Here is a 14538-nt window from a genome sequence, read left to right on the forward strand (position 1 = left end):
TACTCCTTATTTTAGACACTTGATTGAAATGTGCTTTCAAGGCTCCCAGGAGCCTTTGGAAACAGCTGAGGATGCCTTGTCTTAATCAGATACAAATCTATCTATTCAGGCAGGAAGAGTAAAGAAGCTTTCTTTCCCCCCATTTTTATAATTACCTTATAGAGCAGCAATTTTCTACCTTTTTCATTTCATGGCACGCATAAATTAATTAATAAAACTCTGCAGCACACCAAAATTATATTTTTGCCAATCTGACAAAAAAAAAATAGGTATAATTTATATTCATTCACATCAGATGACTATGGTCATGTTGGCTGTTATAATATACTAGAGGCCCGGTGCACAGAATTCATACATGGGTAGGTTCCCTAGGCCTGGCCGGCGATCAGGGCCGATCAGGGCCTTCTGGCTGCCAACCAGGGTCTTCCTTCATTCCGTGCCACCCCCTGGTGGCCAGTGCATGTTATAGTGAGTGGTTGAACTCCCGAGGGGACACTTCGCATACTAACCTTTTATGTATGTAGATTATATAGAGAGACTTGACAATAGTCAGGTACTACATCTTTTAAAAATTCTTGTGGCACACCAGTGTGCCGTGGTACACCAATTGAAAATCACTGTTATAGAACATTCCTGGTTCCATTTCTTCAGTTCATCTACTGACTCTGCCACTGTATTACTTGGGTAAGTCTTTCTAGGGACTATTTACATTGGGTTCCCCGATCAAATGCCATGAGTAAATTTAGTCACAGGAGATGTGATTAAATCTAAACATGGTATTAATACAATTACTCTTTGCATGTTTTCACATGTTAAAGATCTGAATAAATATTTGTTAGAGATTGTCTACAGTATTTCAAGCTCACAGATACAAATGAAAACAATTAGAATATTAAATTTACACATTCCATATGTTTAGAGACATCTAGATATGTTACTGAAGTTTATTTTTCATTCATATATTTGGTGTTATGATTATTTCTTCAAAAAATAGGCATTTATGATATCATATAAATATGGGTTATAGAGTTATATAGATTCAACTTACTATTGACAAATTTGCCTCTGGTCATCTTATAAAATTGTGTGACAATGGATACATATTTCATTTGTGCTCTCTGGTGATATATTGTGAGCCCTTATACCAAAATGTAATGTGAATGAGTACATAAATTGCATAGAGATAAAATAAATGTTTAGTCAATGGCAACAAGGATTCTGATATACAGCACTTTTATTAAAGGCAAAAATATGCTTTCTAGATTCTGAAATACATCATTCAAACAAATTAATCACTTGGCTGCTTTCTTTGGCAAATAGAGTCAAGATGTGAATTAATATTTTTATATTTATTTAGAGTAGTTTGATCACTCAGAAAATATAAATATTAAATACTTTGTCAATGAAAGGATAAAAAGTGAGACTTTATAATAAGCCTATGTTCTGAAAAGTGAAGTCTATAACAACACTATAAATATTCACCACTAATAGAGCAAGCTATTATATACTTTTGTTACTTTTTAATAAGAGTTTATTGAAAAATATTATCTGCATGCAGAGATATTAAAGACCTATGAGATTTGGTTCATATTGCACTGATTTCAAAAATAATATTATGTTTCATTACTCAGATTCTGGAGATAAATAATTTATTTTTATGTAGATTGTTATTTTGCTATGTTACAAACATACTTAATATGGAATCTTGCCATAGATCAAAGCTTGAAAAAAAGAATTTTTTTTTTAAAAAACCCTCATTTCTTCAGCATTTTCCAGAGAAATTGCAGACTAGAAGATAAAATTAGCTGTAAGCCAAAATAAAATAATAAAGGTTCACAAAATTTATATATCATGTTTTAAGAGGGACAGATTGGTTTTAATTGTATGCAATTTAATATTTGATGACTAAATTTCTAAAACCTGGGTTTTACCCTAGGTTACTAGGGCAAACATTCAGAAGGCGCACAGGATGCCAGTAACAACAGTGTGAGATTCCCAGAGAAAAGAAATTATGTGATATATTAGCTGTGTGGCAGTATAGCAGAGTGGGATGTTGAGCCTCAGGGTAGTGTTCGATGCCATCTCATGGACCATTGGGGGAGTCTCTTAGTAAGGGATTAGCAATGCTACTAAGTAAACCAGCAAACATTTCAAGTATATTTCATAAAATATGAAGCTAATCCTTATGTCAAATCCTTCATATTTAGCCAATAAACTGTTATTTACTTCTCTCTCTCTCTGACTGTGAATACCTTCAAGGGGTGGACTCTGTCTTATTTATTTGTATATTCCTCACTCCAATCCCTACCATCTTTCATTGATCACAATACCTGTTACTAGACATTCAGTAATATTAAGTGTATGAATGAATGATATATAGGGACTTCAACTCACCAAGGACAGGTGAGATTAATTTTACTCAGCATATTATATGAAATATACTTATAAATTTTAATAAAAGTAAATAACATTTTTTAAAATGAGGTATTAGGCATTTTAATGACTACACTTTATCTTAACAACAAAACAAAAACTATTTTTATAATCCAACCAATTAAAATGGATTATAAAATGATCCTAAATTAAACTATAAAACTGTGCTGTTATTATTATAGCAATATTGACTTGCAATTTCTGTAATTGCTTTTGTAGATTTATTTATAATACTGATGCTAAGTAGAAAAACATATGCTTTTCCCAGGATCTTCCTCTCTTTTTTTTCATTTTATCTCAATATTTTATAATATAGCTATATATAAAAGCCTAAGTGACCATCCAACCGTTCTACTATCCGACCAGTAGCTATGACATGCAATGACCATTAGGGGGCAGACACTCTGACCAGTAGCTATAACATGCACTGACCACTAGGGGGCAGACGCTCAACACAGGAGCTGCCGAGCTTCTGTGACTTGGCAGCTGTGGTTCTAGGTGACGCAACCGGAACCAGAGGGGAGGGAGCCCAATTCTGGGGTGCATTACCCCAAAACAGCCCTCTTGCAATCCAGGACCCCTCAGGAGATGTCGGAGAGCCAGTTTCGGCCCGATTCCCACAGGCCATGCCAAAGGACCCCACCAGTGCACAGATCTGTGTAACGGGCCTCTAGTTTGAAAATAAATTTGGATACACTAACTTTTGAAGTTCTGCACTCCCCCATTCCATTTTCATAAGTTGTACCCATTATGTATTTGTTGCTTTCTTTTTGTTCCATTGCTAATTTAATGGAATTCCAATATCAAATATTTAATCTAATTCCTAAAGAACATAGTACATAAAGATGTTAGGATTACTATATAATTACCAAATGCTTTCACATATATATTTATACATCTGTAGTATTCATTTATCCATATAGGTGTATGAATATATAACTAATATTGAAAACCATGAAGTCTTGTATCAGTCTATTTTAAAAGTTGAAGTGGCAAAATTTCACATGGTAACAGAAAACAACACAAAATAGCCTATACTATTTCTAAAATCAATACCATATTCTTACAGTTTTTCATATAAAATTTTCATATAAAATTTCAGAACAGGTTTTATACTGGCATTATAGAATTACTGAGCCCTCCTTCCCAGAAAAAGGAAATCAGAGTAGATTTTAAGAAATCTATTCCTCTCATTTTCTGCCAAGAGATTTTGACGGGATGTTTCAGCTCTTGGTGACAGTGATGATAATGTGTTTCTTCCATCTGGAATTGTCCTTGGAGAAAATATCCCTATGGAGAATCTTGAAAGACTCATTATTCCCACATTACAAATATGAAAATTGAGGCAGAGAGAAGTGTAATTTTCTCAAATTCATGCAGAAACTCAGAAGTGAAGCCAGGAGTGGAACCCAACTCATGTGGAAAAGATCTAATGCAACATGCAATATCAAAGCTTGCAAAGGTAATTAAAGTGAGTAGTATAATTACCTAAATTGTAGTACAGGAAAATAGTGTCATATTTACAAACCTAATTATATTGAGAAGGAGAGTTACCTGAATGATAGTAATCATATGGATGGAGTTCACATATTTTATATGCTTTACTTTTCTGTCTTGAATGCTTAAAAAAATGGGAGTTTGAAGTATAACAGGCACAAAAATAATTAAAAATAAAAGTACAATCTAGCTAGAGCCAAACAAATGCCGGGTTTAAATGTTGGCAGCAAGTGTACCTATTTCTGTAATCATAGGCAAATCACTTAACCTTTGAGTCTCAACTTCCTCATCTATAAAATAGGAATAGTGTTTAAAATATCTGGGAAGTATATATTACAAATAATACATAAATAGCACCTATTAATATGGTTGCATAGTCATAAGTAAGTATGTGTGGTTATTAGGTAATAATAATACATGCACAAATATCAGCTAGTTTTTAATATATCTTCTTTTACTGTATTTTGAGTTATTCATCAGGTTTTTTCCAAATTTCCTTATTATTCAGTTTTCAAATTGATTAATATATGTATGGGTAATACATTACATGATACAAGATTTCAATTATGGCCTAATAGACCACTGCAAATTCAGAGTTAAATCTTAGTTTAAATATTTTTTGGTACAGGCATCCGAGGAAACTACTAGTTTCGATGGAGTGTTGTGATATGAGTAATATTAAAATAAAAACATGTTTAGAAATTGATATTTCTTTTTGCTTTCTCTTAGCACCATGCTATGAGATTCAGATTGTTTCTGAAATGAAAATGGAGAATATTTGCAATATTCCTGGAGTAGAATAAAACAGAACTATCCAGACCAGATATAAAGACTTATTATAAATTAGAATATTAAAACTGTGGTTTTGTCACATCAAAAAAGCTGTGCATATATGGAAACTTGATTTAGAGCAGAGTCAAACAGTGATCAGTGGGAAATGATCAGCTATTTCATAAATTGTCCTGGAACAACTTGGTATCTATTTGGAATAAAGTAAATTTAGATCTTTTCCTTGAAATAGGTATGAAAACAAACACTTTAGGGATTACAATTACTTTAATTGGAAATGCAAACTTTAAAACTCTTAGAAGAAGACATAGAAGACTTTCTTACTGTCCTTGGCAGAAAGATGGGTCTTCATGAAGACATCAAAGTAATATGCATAACAGAAAATTGATAAATTTGAATATGTGAAATCTTAGATTTTCTGATCATTAAAGGGCACTCAAAGGACTGAAAAAAAGATGCAATAAATTGAGAGACTATATAATATCAGCCATATAACCACAAAGCATTAAATTAGCAGTTAGAACATACTTTAAAAATATATAAAGAATAAATTTAAATTGAAAAGAATTCAATGCAAACCAAATATGCAGAAGCACTTGAGAAAAGAGGAAATGCAAATGGGCCATAAACATTGTAAAGATGCTTTACTTCATTAGTAATTAGGAAATGCAAAATAACATGCTTGGATAACATTTATAATCATTGTATTGGAAAAATGATAACTCCTAATGTTGGCAAATACATCTCTATATATAAAAGCCTACGTGATCTTCCAGCTGTCCAACCGATAGCTATAATGCACAATGACCACCAGGGGGCAGACTCTCAATGCAGGAGCTGCCAAGATGTGGTGACTTGGCAGCTGCAGCTCTCGGGTGATGCACCTGGAACCAGAGAGGAGGGAACCCAATTCCGGGGTGTGTCATCTGAGAACTTCCCTCTTGCAATCTGGGACCCCTCAGGGGATGTCGGAGAACCGGTTGCAGCCCAATCCCTGCAGGCCAGGCCCGGGGAACCCACCAGTGAATGAATTCATGCACCAGGCCTCTAGTGGGTAAATAAAAACTTTTACACATTGGGCTGTGGGAGGTTAAATTGATGCAACTTTGGAAAATAATTTTTCTGTATTATGTTAAGTTGAACATTCACACAACTTGTGACCCATCAATGCAACTCCTGGATATATACTTAGAGAGGTTTGATCATGTTTATCAGAACACAAACACAAGAATATTTATAGCAGCACCATTTATAAAAGAAAAAAAAATGTAGTTCAAGTGTGCATGGACAGGAGAATTAAAAAACGAGTGAATACAGTCCCTTAGATCAATATGGATAGGGCAAGAAGCCTAAAAGACAATCGAACTTAAACAGTACTTTTTAAAGTAACACGTTCTAAAAACTGTTTGTTTGCTTTAAATAAAGACTGGGGGATGATAAACACAAAATGCAATGTGAGAGGACACTTAGCTTAACAAGAATATACAATGATGAGAAATGCAGTATGAAACGAAAAATGTTCCTCCTAAAGAAGACAGTGAAATGATGCCAATATTTTTCTGGTTCTGATCATGGATAGGCACCTAATGGATATTTAAAATTATACATGTATAATTTTAGATAACATTCATAATAATTAAATATCTATATTTAAATGTACTAGGTAAATTCAATTAATATGTTAGAAGGAAAACATCTCTGCAAAGCTGTTGTGAATTATAGAATGTCTCATCTCAGTATTAGTATTTAACAAATATCAGTGAAAAAAAATTTTTATTTTGACCTTAGTTTTAGGAAATTATAGGAATTGCATATTTACAAAGTAAAATAAAAGTACAAAAGGCAGAAAAAAATAGTTCAAAAGAAGGGACTCACTCCGAGGTGCAGTGCTCAAAGAAAGCTCTGGGAAGCAGCCCCGGCCGGGTGCACACAGTGCCCTTTCAGACCCAGCTTCCTCCTTTGTCCCTGAGCATGTGTTAAATTGGTTCAGGAACTGACAGCCAGATCTCAAGTCGAAGAACCTGGGAGAGAGGGAAGATTTTCACCAAGATAATTATTAAAATGTTATAACTGTGGATGGTGCCAGATGGTACTAGCACTATTGTGACCACTTCGTGAGGTATATGTAGTCACTGCGTTGTACATATTATTTATTATGTACAATAATACATACATACAATAATACACCTGAAACTAATATAAAATTGTGTGTCAACTGTAATTGAAAAATACATTTTAAACGATGTTAGCTCTAACTCATAGAAACCCTTGGTAAAGCCAGATACCTGTGAACAACTTAAAACAATAGTTCTTTCTCATCTATTTTTTATATGGTATCTCATAAAATTGACATGTAGCACTTCATATGGACCTTCCGAAAGTTTAAAAAGTATTATCATGAACATGAGATCTGATTAAATTCAGTGTTGGTGTATTTTCATATTCATCCCTTCATCGTGTCTTTGTGTAAGACATTGAGGAACTGTTTTTTCATTGGCAACAAAAAAAAAAGGGGGGAAGTGCCCATTTAATTTTCTTTCTTTCTTTTGCTTGTTTGTTCCTTGTCTTTGTTAAAGGTGAAAGTCTGGTTCCAGAACAGGCGAATGAAGTGGAAGAGAGTAAAAGGGGGACAGCAAGGAGCTGCGGCTCGAGAAAAGGAACTGGTGAATGTGAAAAAAGGAACCCTCCTCCCTTCCGAGCTCTCGGGCATCGGCGCGGCCACCCTCCAGCAGACAGGGGACTCTCTAGCCAATGACGACAGCCACGACAGTGACCACAGCTCGGAGCACGCACACTTATGATACACGCCGTGAGGACCAGCTCCATTCTCAGGAAAGAAGTGTTGTGACGGCAAGCCTTACTCAAACATCGTTTACACAGAGAGATGACTATGACGGTGATTTTTAATATTATTCCATGCAGGCATCTCGAGTCAGTTTCTCATGATTTCCAGAGGGTTTAACACTAAGTGCCACTTATTAAAGATGCTTCCTGGTGAAGATGGAGAAAGGTGAACTCGCTTTGAATATTCCAGATGTGTGGGTGGTATGGCAGCGAGCAGGTATGTTTGCTTTTGCTTGCACTGGAAGTGGAATTGCTATCAAGAGCAAACTATGAGACATTTTCATTCCACCTGCCTCCAGAATGAAGATGCAGAAGATGAACTTGCTTTGAACATTCCAGATGCATGAGGTGATGTGTATGACAGTGGGCAGGTATTGGCTTTTGCTTGCACTGACAATTGAATTGCTTTCGAGAATAAAACATGAAACATTTTTATCCTGAACAACCACAGTGCCTGAAATCACTCTTAAGTGGATAAAAAAATGTATTTTAACTCTGTATATATTACCCTTAAGTCATTTTCCTGTCTTCACTACGTTTAGCAACGCATTCATATTAGCTGATGAAAATAGGCACTGACGATGACAACCAGACCAGCTTCCTGTCTTTATATACACTTTGTCATCCCAGAGACAATCAGCACATGCTTACTTGTGTTCAAGTAGAGAAAAATACATTAGAGTCTGAAAGGACATATTCTTGTACCACAGACAAAACAAATCTTATGTTGCATTTTCTATCAACTGCTGCTAATACATTATTATAAAAGTTACCTAGCTCCTCAATTCTTCCTATCTTATAGCTTGAAAAAAAAAATAGGATCATAGGCAAATCAGTTACCTTGCAGAAAGAGCTTTGTATGACATTGTCTGATTTTATTTCTATAAAATGTTAGCTGTTATGAATATCATTTAATTTACAAGAAAACAGTTTCCCCCTGATTGGTGATGGTGTTAGACAAGTTGCAAAACCAAATTGATTCCTCAAGTTGGTGGACAATAAAATTCTGAATGTCTTCAAATAAAATTCAGTAAAAACATTATTTTTTTCATATATGATGTATTCATGCAAAACAACAATCTTTGTATTTTGTAAAAAACAAAGTGTTTAATAAATGATCCTTTGTAAATAATTTTGGTCTCCCTACTGTGTTTTCCTAAATTTTTACAGGTTTTAATGTAAATACTTAATATATCCCAAGTTCATCTGCACGTATGGGAATCTAGATGATCATAAATTAATGAATCATCTATGTGTATATTTTTGAAAGTTTATAATAAAAAAGCAGTCCTCTAATATCATAGACCATATAGTAATGGGCATACACTAAGCCATTTCCCTGATTTGAGGAATAAGCCAAATAGATTTCTTTGTGCGTTTTATTAAATCAAAGATAAAAGTAAGAAAAAATGTAATATTATTCACCACAATGAGATAAGTAAAATAGTCATACATTTTAAAACCTAAGTATAATATGTGTGAATTAGTCAAATAAGTCAAAATATCCAAGGTTGTTGATGTGAAAATAAGCTAAATAAACTAATAAGCATTCTCAGTACTGATGGACATTGCCAATAAAAAACTCAGATTAGCCCTAGCTGGTTTGGCTGAGTGGATAGAGCGTTGGCCTGCGGACTGAGGGTCTCAGGTTCGATTCCAGCCAAGGGCACATGCCTGGGTTGCGGGCTTGATCCCCAGTGGGAGGCATGTTGGAGGCAGCCAATCACTGATTCTCATCATTGATGTTTCTCTCTCTCCCCCCCTTCGTCTCTGAAATCAATCAAGAAATACATTTTAAAAAAAACCAACTCAGATTATATTAACTTGACATATTTTGTGTCATGCATGATTGCACATGCATTGGATACCTATGTCCTGCTTACAACTTTATAACATTGTTTTTCATTTGTTCCATATTTTAAGCAGAAATGTATGGAAAGATACAGCAGCTCCCCCCAATCAATTAGAAACAGAGAATAATGGTGAATGAAATTTTCCCCAGACCTTATTATTTTATTGATTTCATTTGTTTTAGAACAATGATACTGATGAAAAATGACTTTAATTTACTTAGTCTAGCATGATATGTAGACAATATTCAAGACATGAAATAACCAGTTGTATCACATTTTCCCTTTGTGTAATAAATTTTATCACAGCAGTTAGCAATATTTCTGTTAGCCTTGGAGGGAGGACTATTCAGATTAACATCTTCCAGGCATAAAACAGACACTCTCCTATCAATCACTTGAATTAGTTAGAAGTGTATTTGTACTGATGACATCTATGTGGGTGGACTGACTTTCTTGTTGTAGGATTTAAATTCAAAACATCTTGACAAATTGGAGAAGTGGGAAAATATAAATTGAATTGAGTTCAATAGGGACCAAGTGGAGGATAATTCATTTCGGCAGGAAAATAATTTCCAGAAATAAGAGGAAGGGGCCTCTTAGAAGCAGCTAAAGAGGGAGCCTAAGGATTGTGGTCAAATAGAATGATATAGAAGAATTACAACTTAGTGTGATAAATGAAATAGGAAAAAGTGATTCTGAATATATTGGACATTAAGGAAATGTGAAGCATTTGTTAGAGAATTGTGAGCTATTCGAAGGTGATGTAATGAAATTTAACTCTAGAGAACAGGAAGAACCACCAGGTAGGACTGGCCACTTCCGACCAAAAGGGGGCATCATTTTATTCATAATGGATTAAAATTACCCACCACATAAGAGGCTAGAACACCTTAGCACAATTATGACAAAATTACAAGTAAACAATCAAGCTAGATTAATTTTAATTAGAATTGGCAGTCTTTTTGGAATGTTTTAATATTTCCCATCTTAAAAGTGGTTCATAGGTTTGCTAGATGATACTTCAACATCCTTCTGGAATTACACTCCTACCAGGAAATTTAAGATTTTCTCATGTACTATCAAGTTTAATTCACTCCAGAAATGACAAAATTTAAAAGAACTCTGTTTTTATTCTATACTGGGATTCTGGCTCCTTATGATATCGTTTTATATAATGCCCTTTTCATATAATTCTGTCACAGACTTAGTAGCTCTGTGGAAATTTATATAGCATGAAAGTACCTTCCTCTGAAAATAGTATGGAATCTTGGTTAGAGTCATGTTTTCCAGCAGGATTTACAGGGATGAACACTACAAAGTTTTTCCAAAAGTTGATCCACATATTTTTAACTCATTGTTAACATGACCCCAATTACCTCTTACTTCCCATATTTACCTAGGGTTGGCAGCGTGTTTCCCCCTTCAGAGACTTAAGACCCAAGCTTGCTATTGTGTGTGTGTGTGTGTGTGTGTGTGTGTGTGTGTGTGTGTACAAACACTAAATGCACTTAAAATAATTCCAACCATAGTTTTAATAACTTTTTAATGACATTACATAAAATACACGTGGAATGACTTGTGAAATTCAGTAAGGTTTTCCTTAGGAGAATAGAATTAAAGGGCAGAGAGAACAAAGTAAATGATAAAAATATATATTTTATGTTTTTAATGATACTGGTTTTCAAGAACATTTTAAAAAATTGCTGGCATATCTATAGTGGCAAATGCTAATTTCCTTTTCAGAGGAGTTTGGAGGTAATTGCAAAGCTAGAATAAAATCAGTAACAAGATGGCAGAGTATTCTAAGTTAGTGATGAGAAAGATTTAGTGTAAAATATTCTCTCCTTTATTTGTAAACATACCTAGACTGGTGAGTCTAAATAGTATACAGATTTTAAAAAATACCTCAGTTATGCTGTGGCCTGTTTCCTAATAAATTGGTGTTAAAGTAATTAAGTTAATCTTTGAGGTGAGTGGTAGTTAGATTAGAATGAGATGTTTATCAAACACAAATACTCAGTTGGTATAGTTTTTTTTAACTATTTGAGGAATAATTGCCTTTTAATCAGTTGCTTTAATTGTATTCTTTTATTGATGAAATGTTAAGCACACAGTATATATTTAAAGCTGAACTAGTAATTGTGGGTAAATTATTTGCTTGATTTTGACTTTCTTTAGGTGAGAGCTCAATTTTATTTAAATTTGTAAATTATTTGGAATGAAATAATTTTTTATCTCATTTCTATATTATCTAAGATAATATTTTAGTATTTTAAAAAATTTAAAAGTGAAAAGAGTGCATGTTATCTAAAATGGTAAGATAAAAGGATACTTCTTAACCCAAGTGCCTATCAATAGTCAACTGGTAAGGGGGAGAGATCAACCAAAGTACTTATATGCATGCATATAGGCCTAACCAATGGACACAGACAACAGGGGGGTGAGGGCATGAGTGGGGGAGATGGGTGGTACTGTGGGGATAAGGACACATATGTAATAACTTAATCAATAAAGAAATTTTAAAAAAAAGTCAACTGGATAAAGAAGATGTAGTACACATATACAATGGAATATTACTCAGCCATAAAAAAGAATGAAATTTTAAGATTATTAACACCATGGATGGACTTATAGGGTATTATGCTAAGTAAAATAAATCAGACAGAGAAGCCAAATATCTGATCATTTCACTATATGTGAGATCTAAAGAACAAAATAAATGAACAAACAAAGTAGACTCATAGATACAGAGAACAGACTGATGGTTGCCAGATGGGAAGGGAGCTGGGTGAAAAATGTGAAGGGATTAAGAAGTACGAATTGGTAGTTATAAAAAAGTCACAGAAATGTAAAGTACAGCATAGGGAATATAGTCAATAATATTGTAATAACTATGTGTGATGCCAAGTAGGTACCAGAATTATCAGGGGGGTCACTTCAGAAATTATATAATTATTTGACCACTATGCTGTACCCCTGAAACTAATCCTATATAATAAAAGCATAATATGCTAAGTTTCTGACCAATTGGTTGATTTTTCAGTCCACCACTTGACCAGTTGTTATGACATGCACTGACTACCAGGGGGCAGAAGCTCTGACCAGTAGGTTAGCTTGCTGCTGGGTCTGGCGTGATCAGGACTGAGCAAGAGGACCGGACATGCCCTGGGTCCCTCTCATGGCCCCTCTCCAGCTGGTCAGCCCCCATCAGGCCCAATCAGGACTGGGCAATCACTGGCCACACCGAGGGACCCCACCTGTGCATGAATTCATGCACCGGGCCTCTAGTATAAAATAATATTGAATGTCAACTGTCAATATAAAAAATAAAACTTACATGTTCAATAGAAAAAGACAAATTGGCTCATGACATTACACATTTTATAAAAGTCACATCAACTTAATTTCTTTTAGGCAATGGTTCTCAACCTTCTGGCCCTTCAAATACAGTTCCTCATGTTGTGACCCAACCATAAAATTATTTTCGTTGCTACTTCATAACTGTAATGTTGCAACTGTTATGAATCCCAATGTAAATATCTGATATGCAGGATGGTCTTAGGTGACCCCTGTGAAAGGGTCGTTCGGCCGCCAAAGGGGTCACGACCCACAGGTTGAGAACCGCTGTTTTAGAAGAATTCATCATATCCGAGTTCACTCCCCTCTCATTCAGGTCTACATTCCCGAATCCCCTTGCCTGGAATGCTCTTTCACCATATAGATCTCCTTCTTACTACCTCATTTCCAAGGTGTTCACTTCCTCATTCAGGCCATCCCAGATCTTCTAAAATCAAATGGCACCACCTGTCACATTCTACCCCTTTAAGTGCACTTTTTTTCTTCTTAGCTGTTAGGTGAGTATCTGCCAATTTCTTCTACCATTGATTGCAGGCTTCATAAGTGCAGGAACTCTGTTCGCTGTGTTCATTGCAATGAGTCTTGAACAGTCTCTGGAGGCTCCACCACCAGCTGATATGCTGAGTTTGTGTGAATTATAAAAGAGTTACTTCTGCCTCAAGATATTAGACTGCCCACACCTGGTGACCATGGTGATCATTGTCACACGATATGCTAATTGTGAAGTGAATGACACCCCCTGGAGGTATTCAATGCATAATTTTCACAATTGCAAACACTGATTCTGAGCTTGACATGTTGTAACAATCAATAAATATTTGTTGAATTAATGCCTGAATAAAATGATATAAGGTCCATTCAAAGAAGTGGCTGTAAATCCAAATTAGCTGTAAAGTATAGCTCTGGAACATTTTTAAATGAACAATATATGGGTTAACAGCCAAACCAAAAATTTGGTTATAGTCTTTGAAATTGTGCTCATATGTCCCACGTCGGATGAGAATAAGCAGAAAGAAAAGTTAAGGGGAGTAGGCTTTAACAGATGTTCCTTTATGGTTTGAAGGAAAAGGGAAATTTTTCCTTCTGCTCAGATGCCTGTCTTGAAATTCTCACAATTTTTGCAGACAGTCTGGCTGTTTTCCAAATATACATCGTTGCTTGTCTGGTATGAGGAATGCCATCTGTGCAGTATGGAAGTCCTTTTTTTTTTTTTTTTTTTATAAAAATGGGCTACTAATTACGCTCTGGGCAGGTGTTGTTAAAGTGAAATCAGGTGTCAAACTTACAATTGTCTGAAATCACTGTGTTATGTTGAAAAAGAATGGCATACCATATTGTAAGATGGAATTTAAACGTGGCATGTAAGCATTCCATTTTGGGGGTGTTGCACAGGTCAGATTGCATAGCAAAGCTGTAAAACCTTCGGAGTACTTCCACATCAGCATGGAATAAGCTTTACTTTAAATCAACGGTATAGGTTACATCACAGTTATATATGTCCTCATTAAATATCTCCCCAATTATATTTTTTCTGAAAAGCTTATGAAGGAGAAACAGTGAGCTAAAAAAGTATGACTACCAATTCCAAAATACAGAAATTAAGTTTGCAAAATTAGTCAAAATCAGCTTTTCATAGTTATTAAATAGGACCCATGTTATTATCAGAGTAAATAGTCCTCAAAGGAGATTATCAGCTCTCCGCAGGGCAAAATTAACCACTTCATTTTCTTTAAATATATTAATTACCTAACAGTATTATGTTTTC

General features: G+C 34.8%; 1 protein-coding gene across 1 annotated transcript in view; it reads left to right on the top strand.

Moving 5' to 3' along the window:
- Nucleotides 1-8636, top strand: part of MEOX2 (mesenchyme homeobox 2) — a 62154-nt gene extending 53518 nt beyond the window's left edge. The window contains exon 4 of the mRNA XM_015558135.1: nt 7296-8636. Within this exon, the coding sequence (XP_015413621.1) occupies nt 7296-7520 (225 nt within the window). The 3' untranslated portion in view covers nt 7521-8636. The remainder of the gene's footprint in view (nt 1-7295) is intronic.
- The last annotated feature ends 5902 nt before the right edge of the window (nt 8637-14538 follow it).

Source organism: Myotis davidii, unplaced genomic scaffold, assembly GCF_000327345.1.
Source record: "Myotis davidii unplaced genomic scaffold, ASM32734v1 scaffold168, whole genome shotgun sequence".
NCBI lineage: Eukaryota > Metazoa > Chordata > Mammalia > Chiroptera > Vespertilionidae > Myotis > Myotis davidii.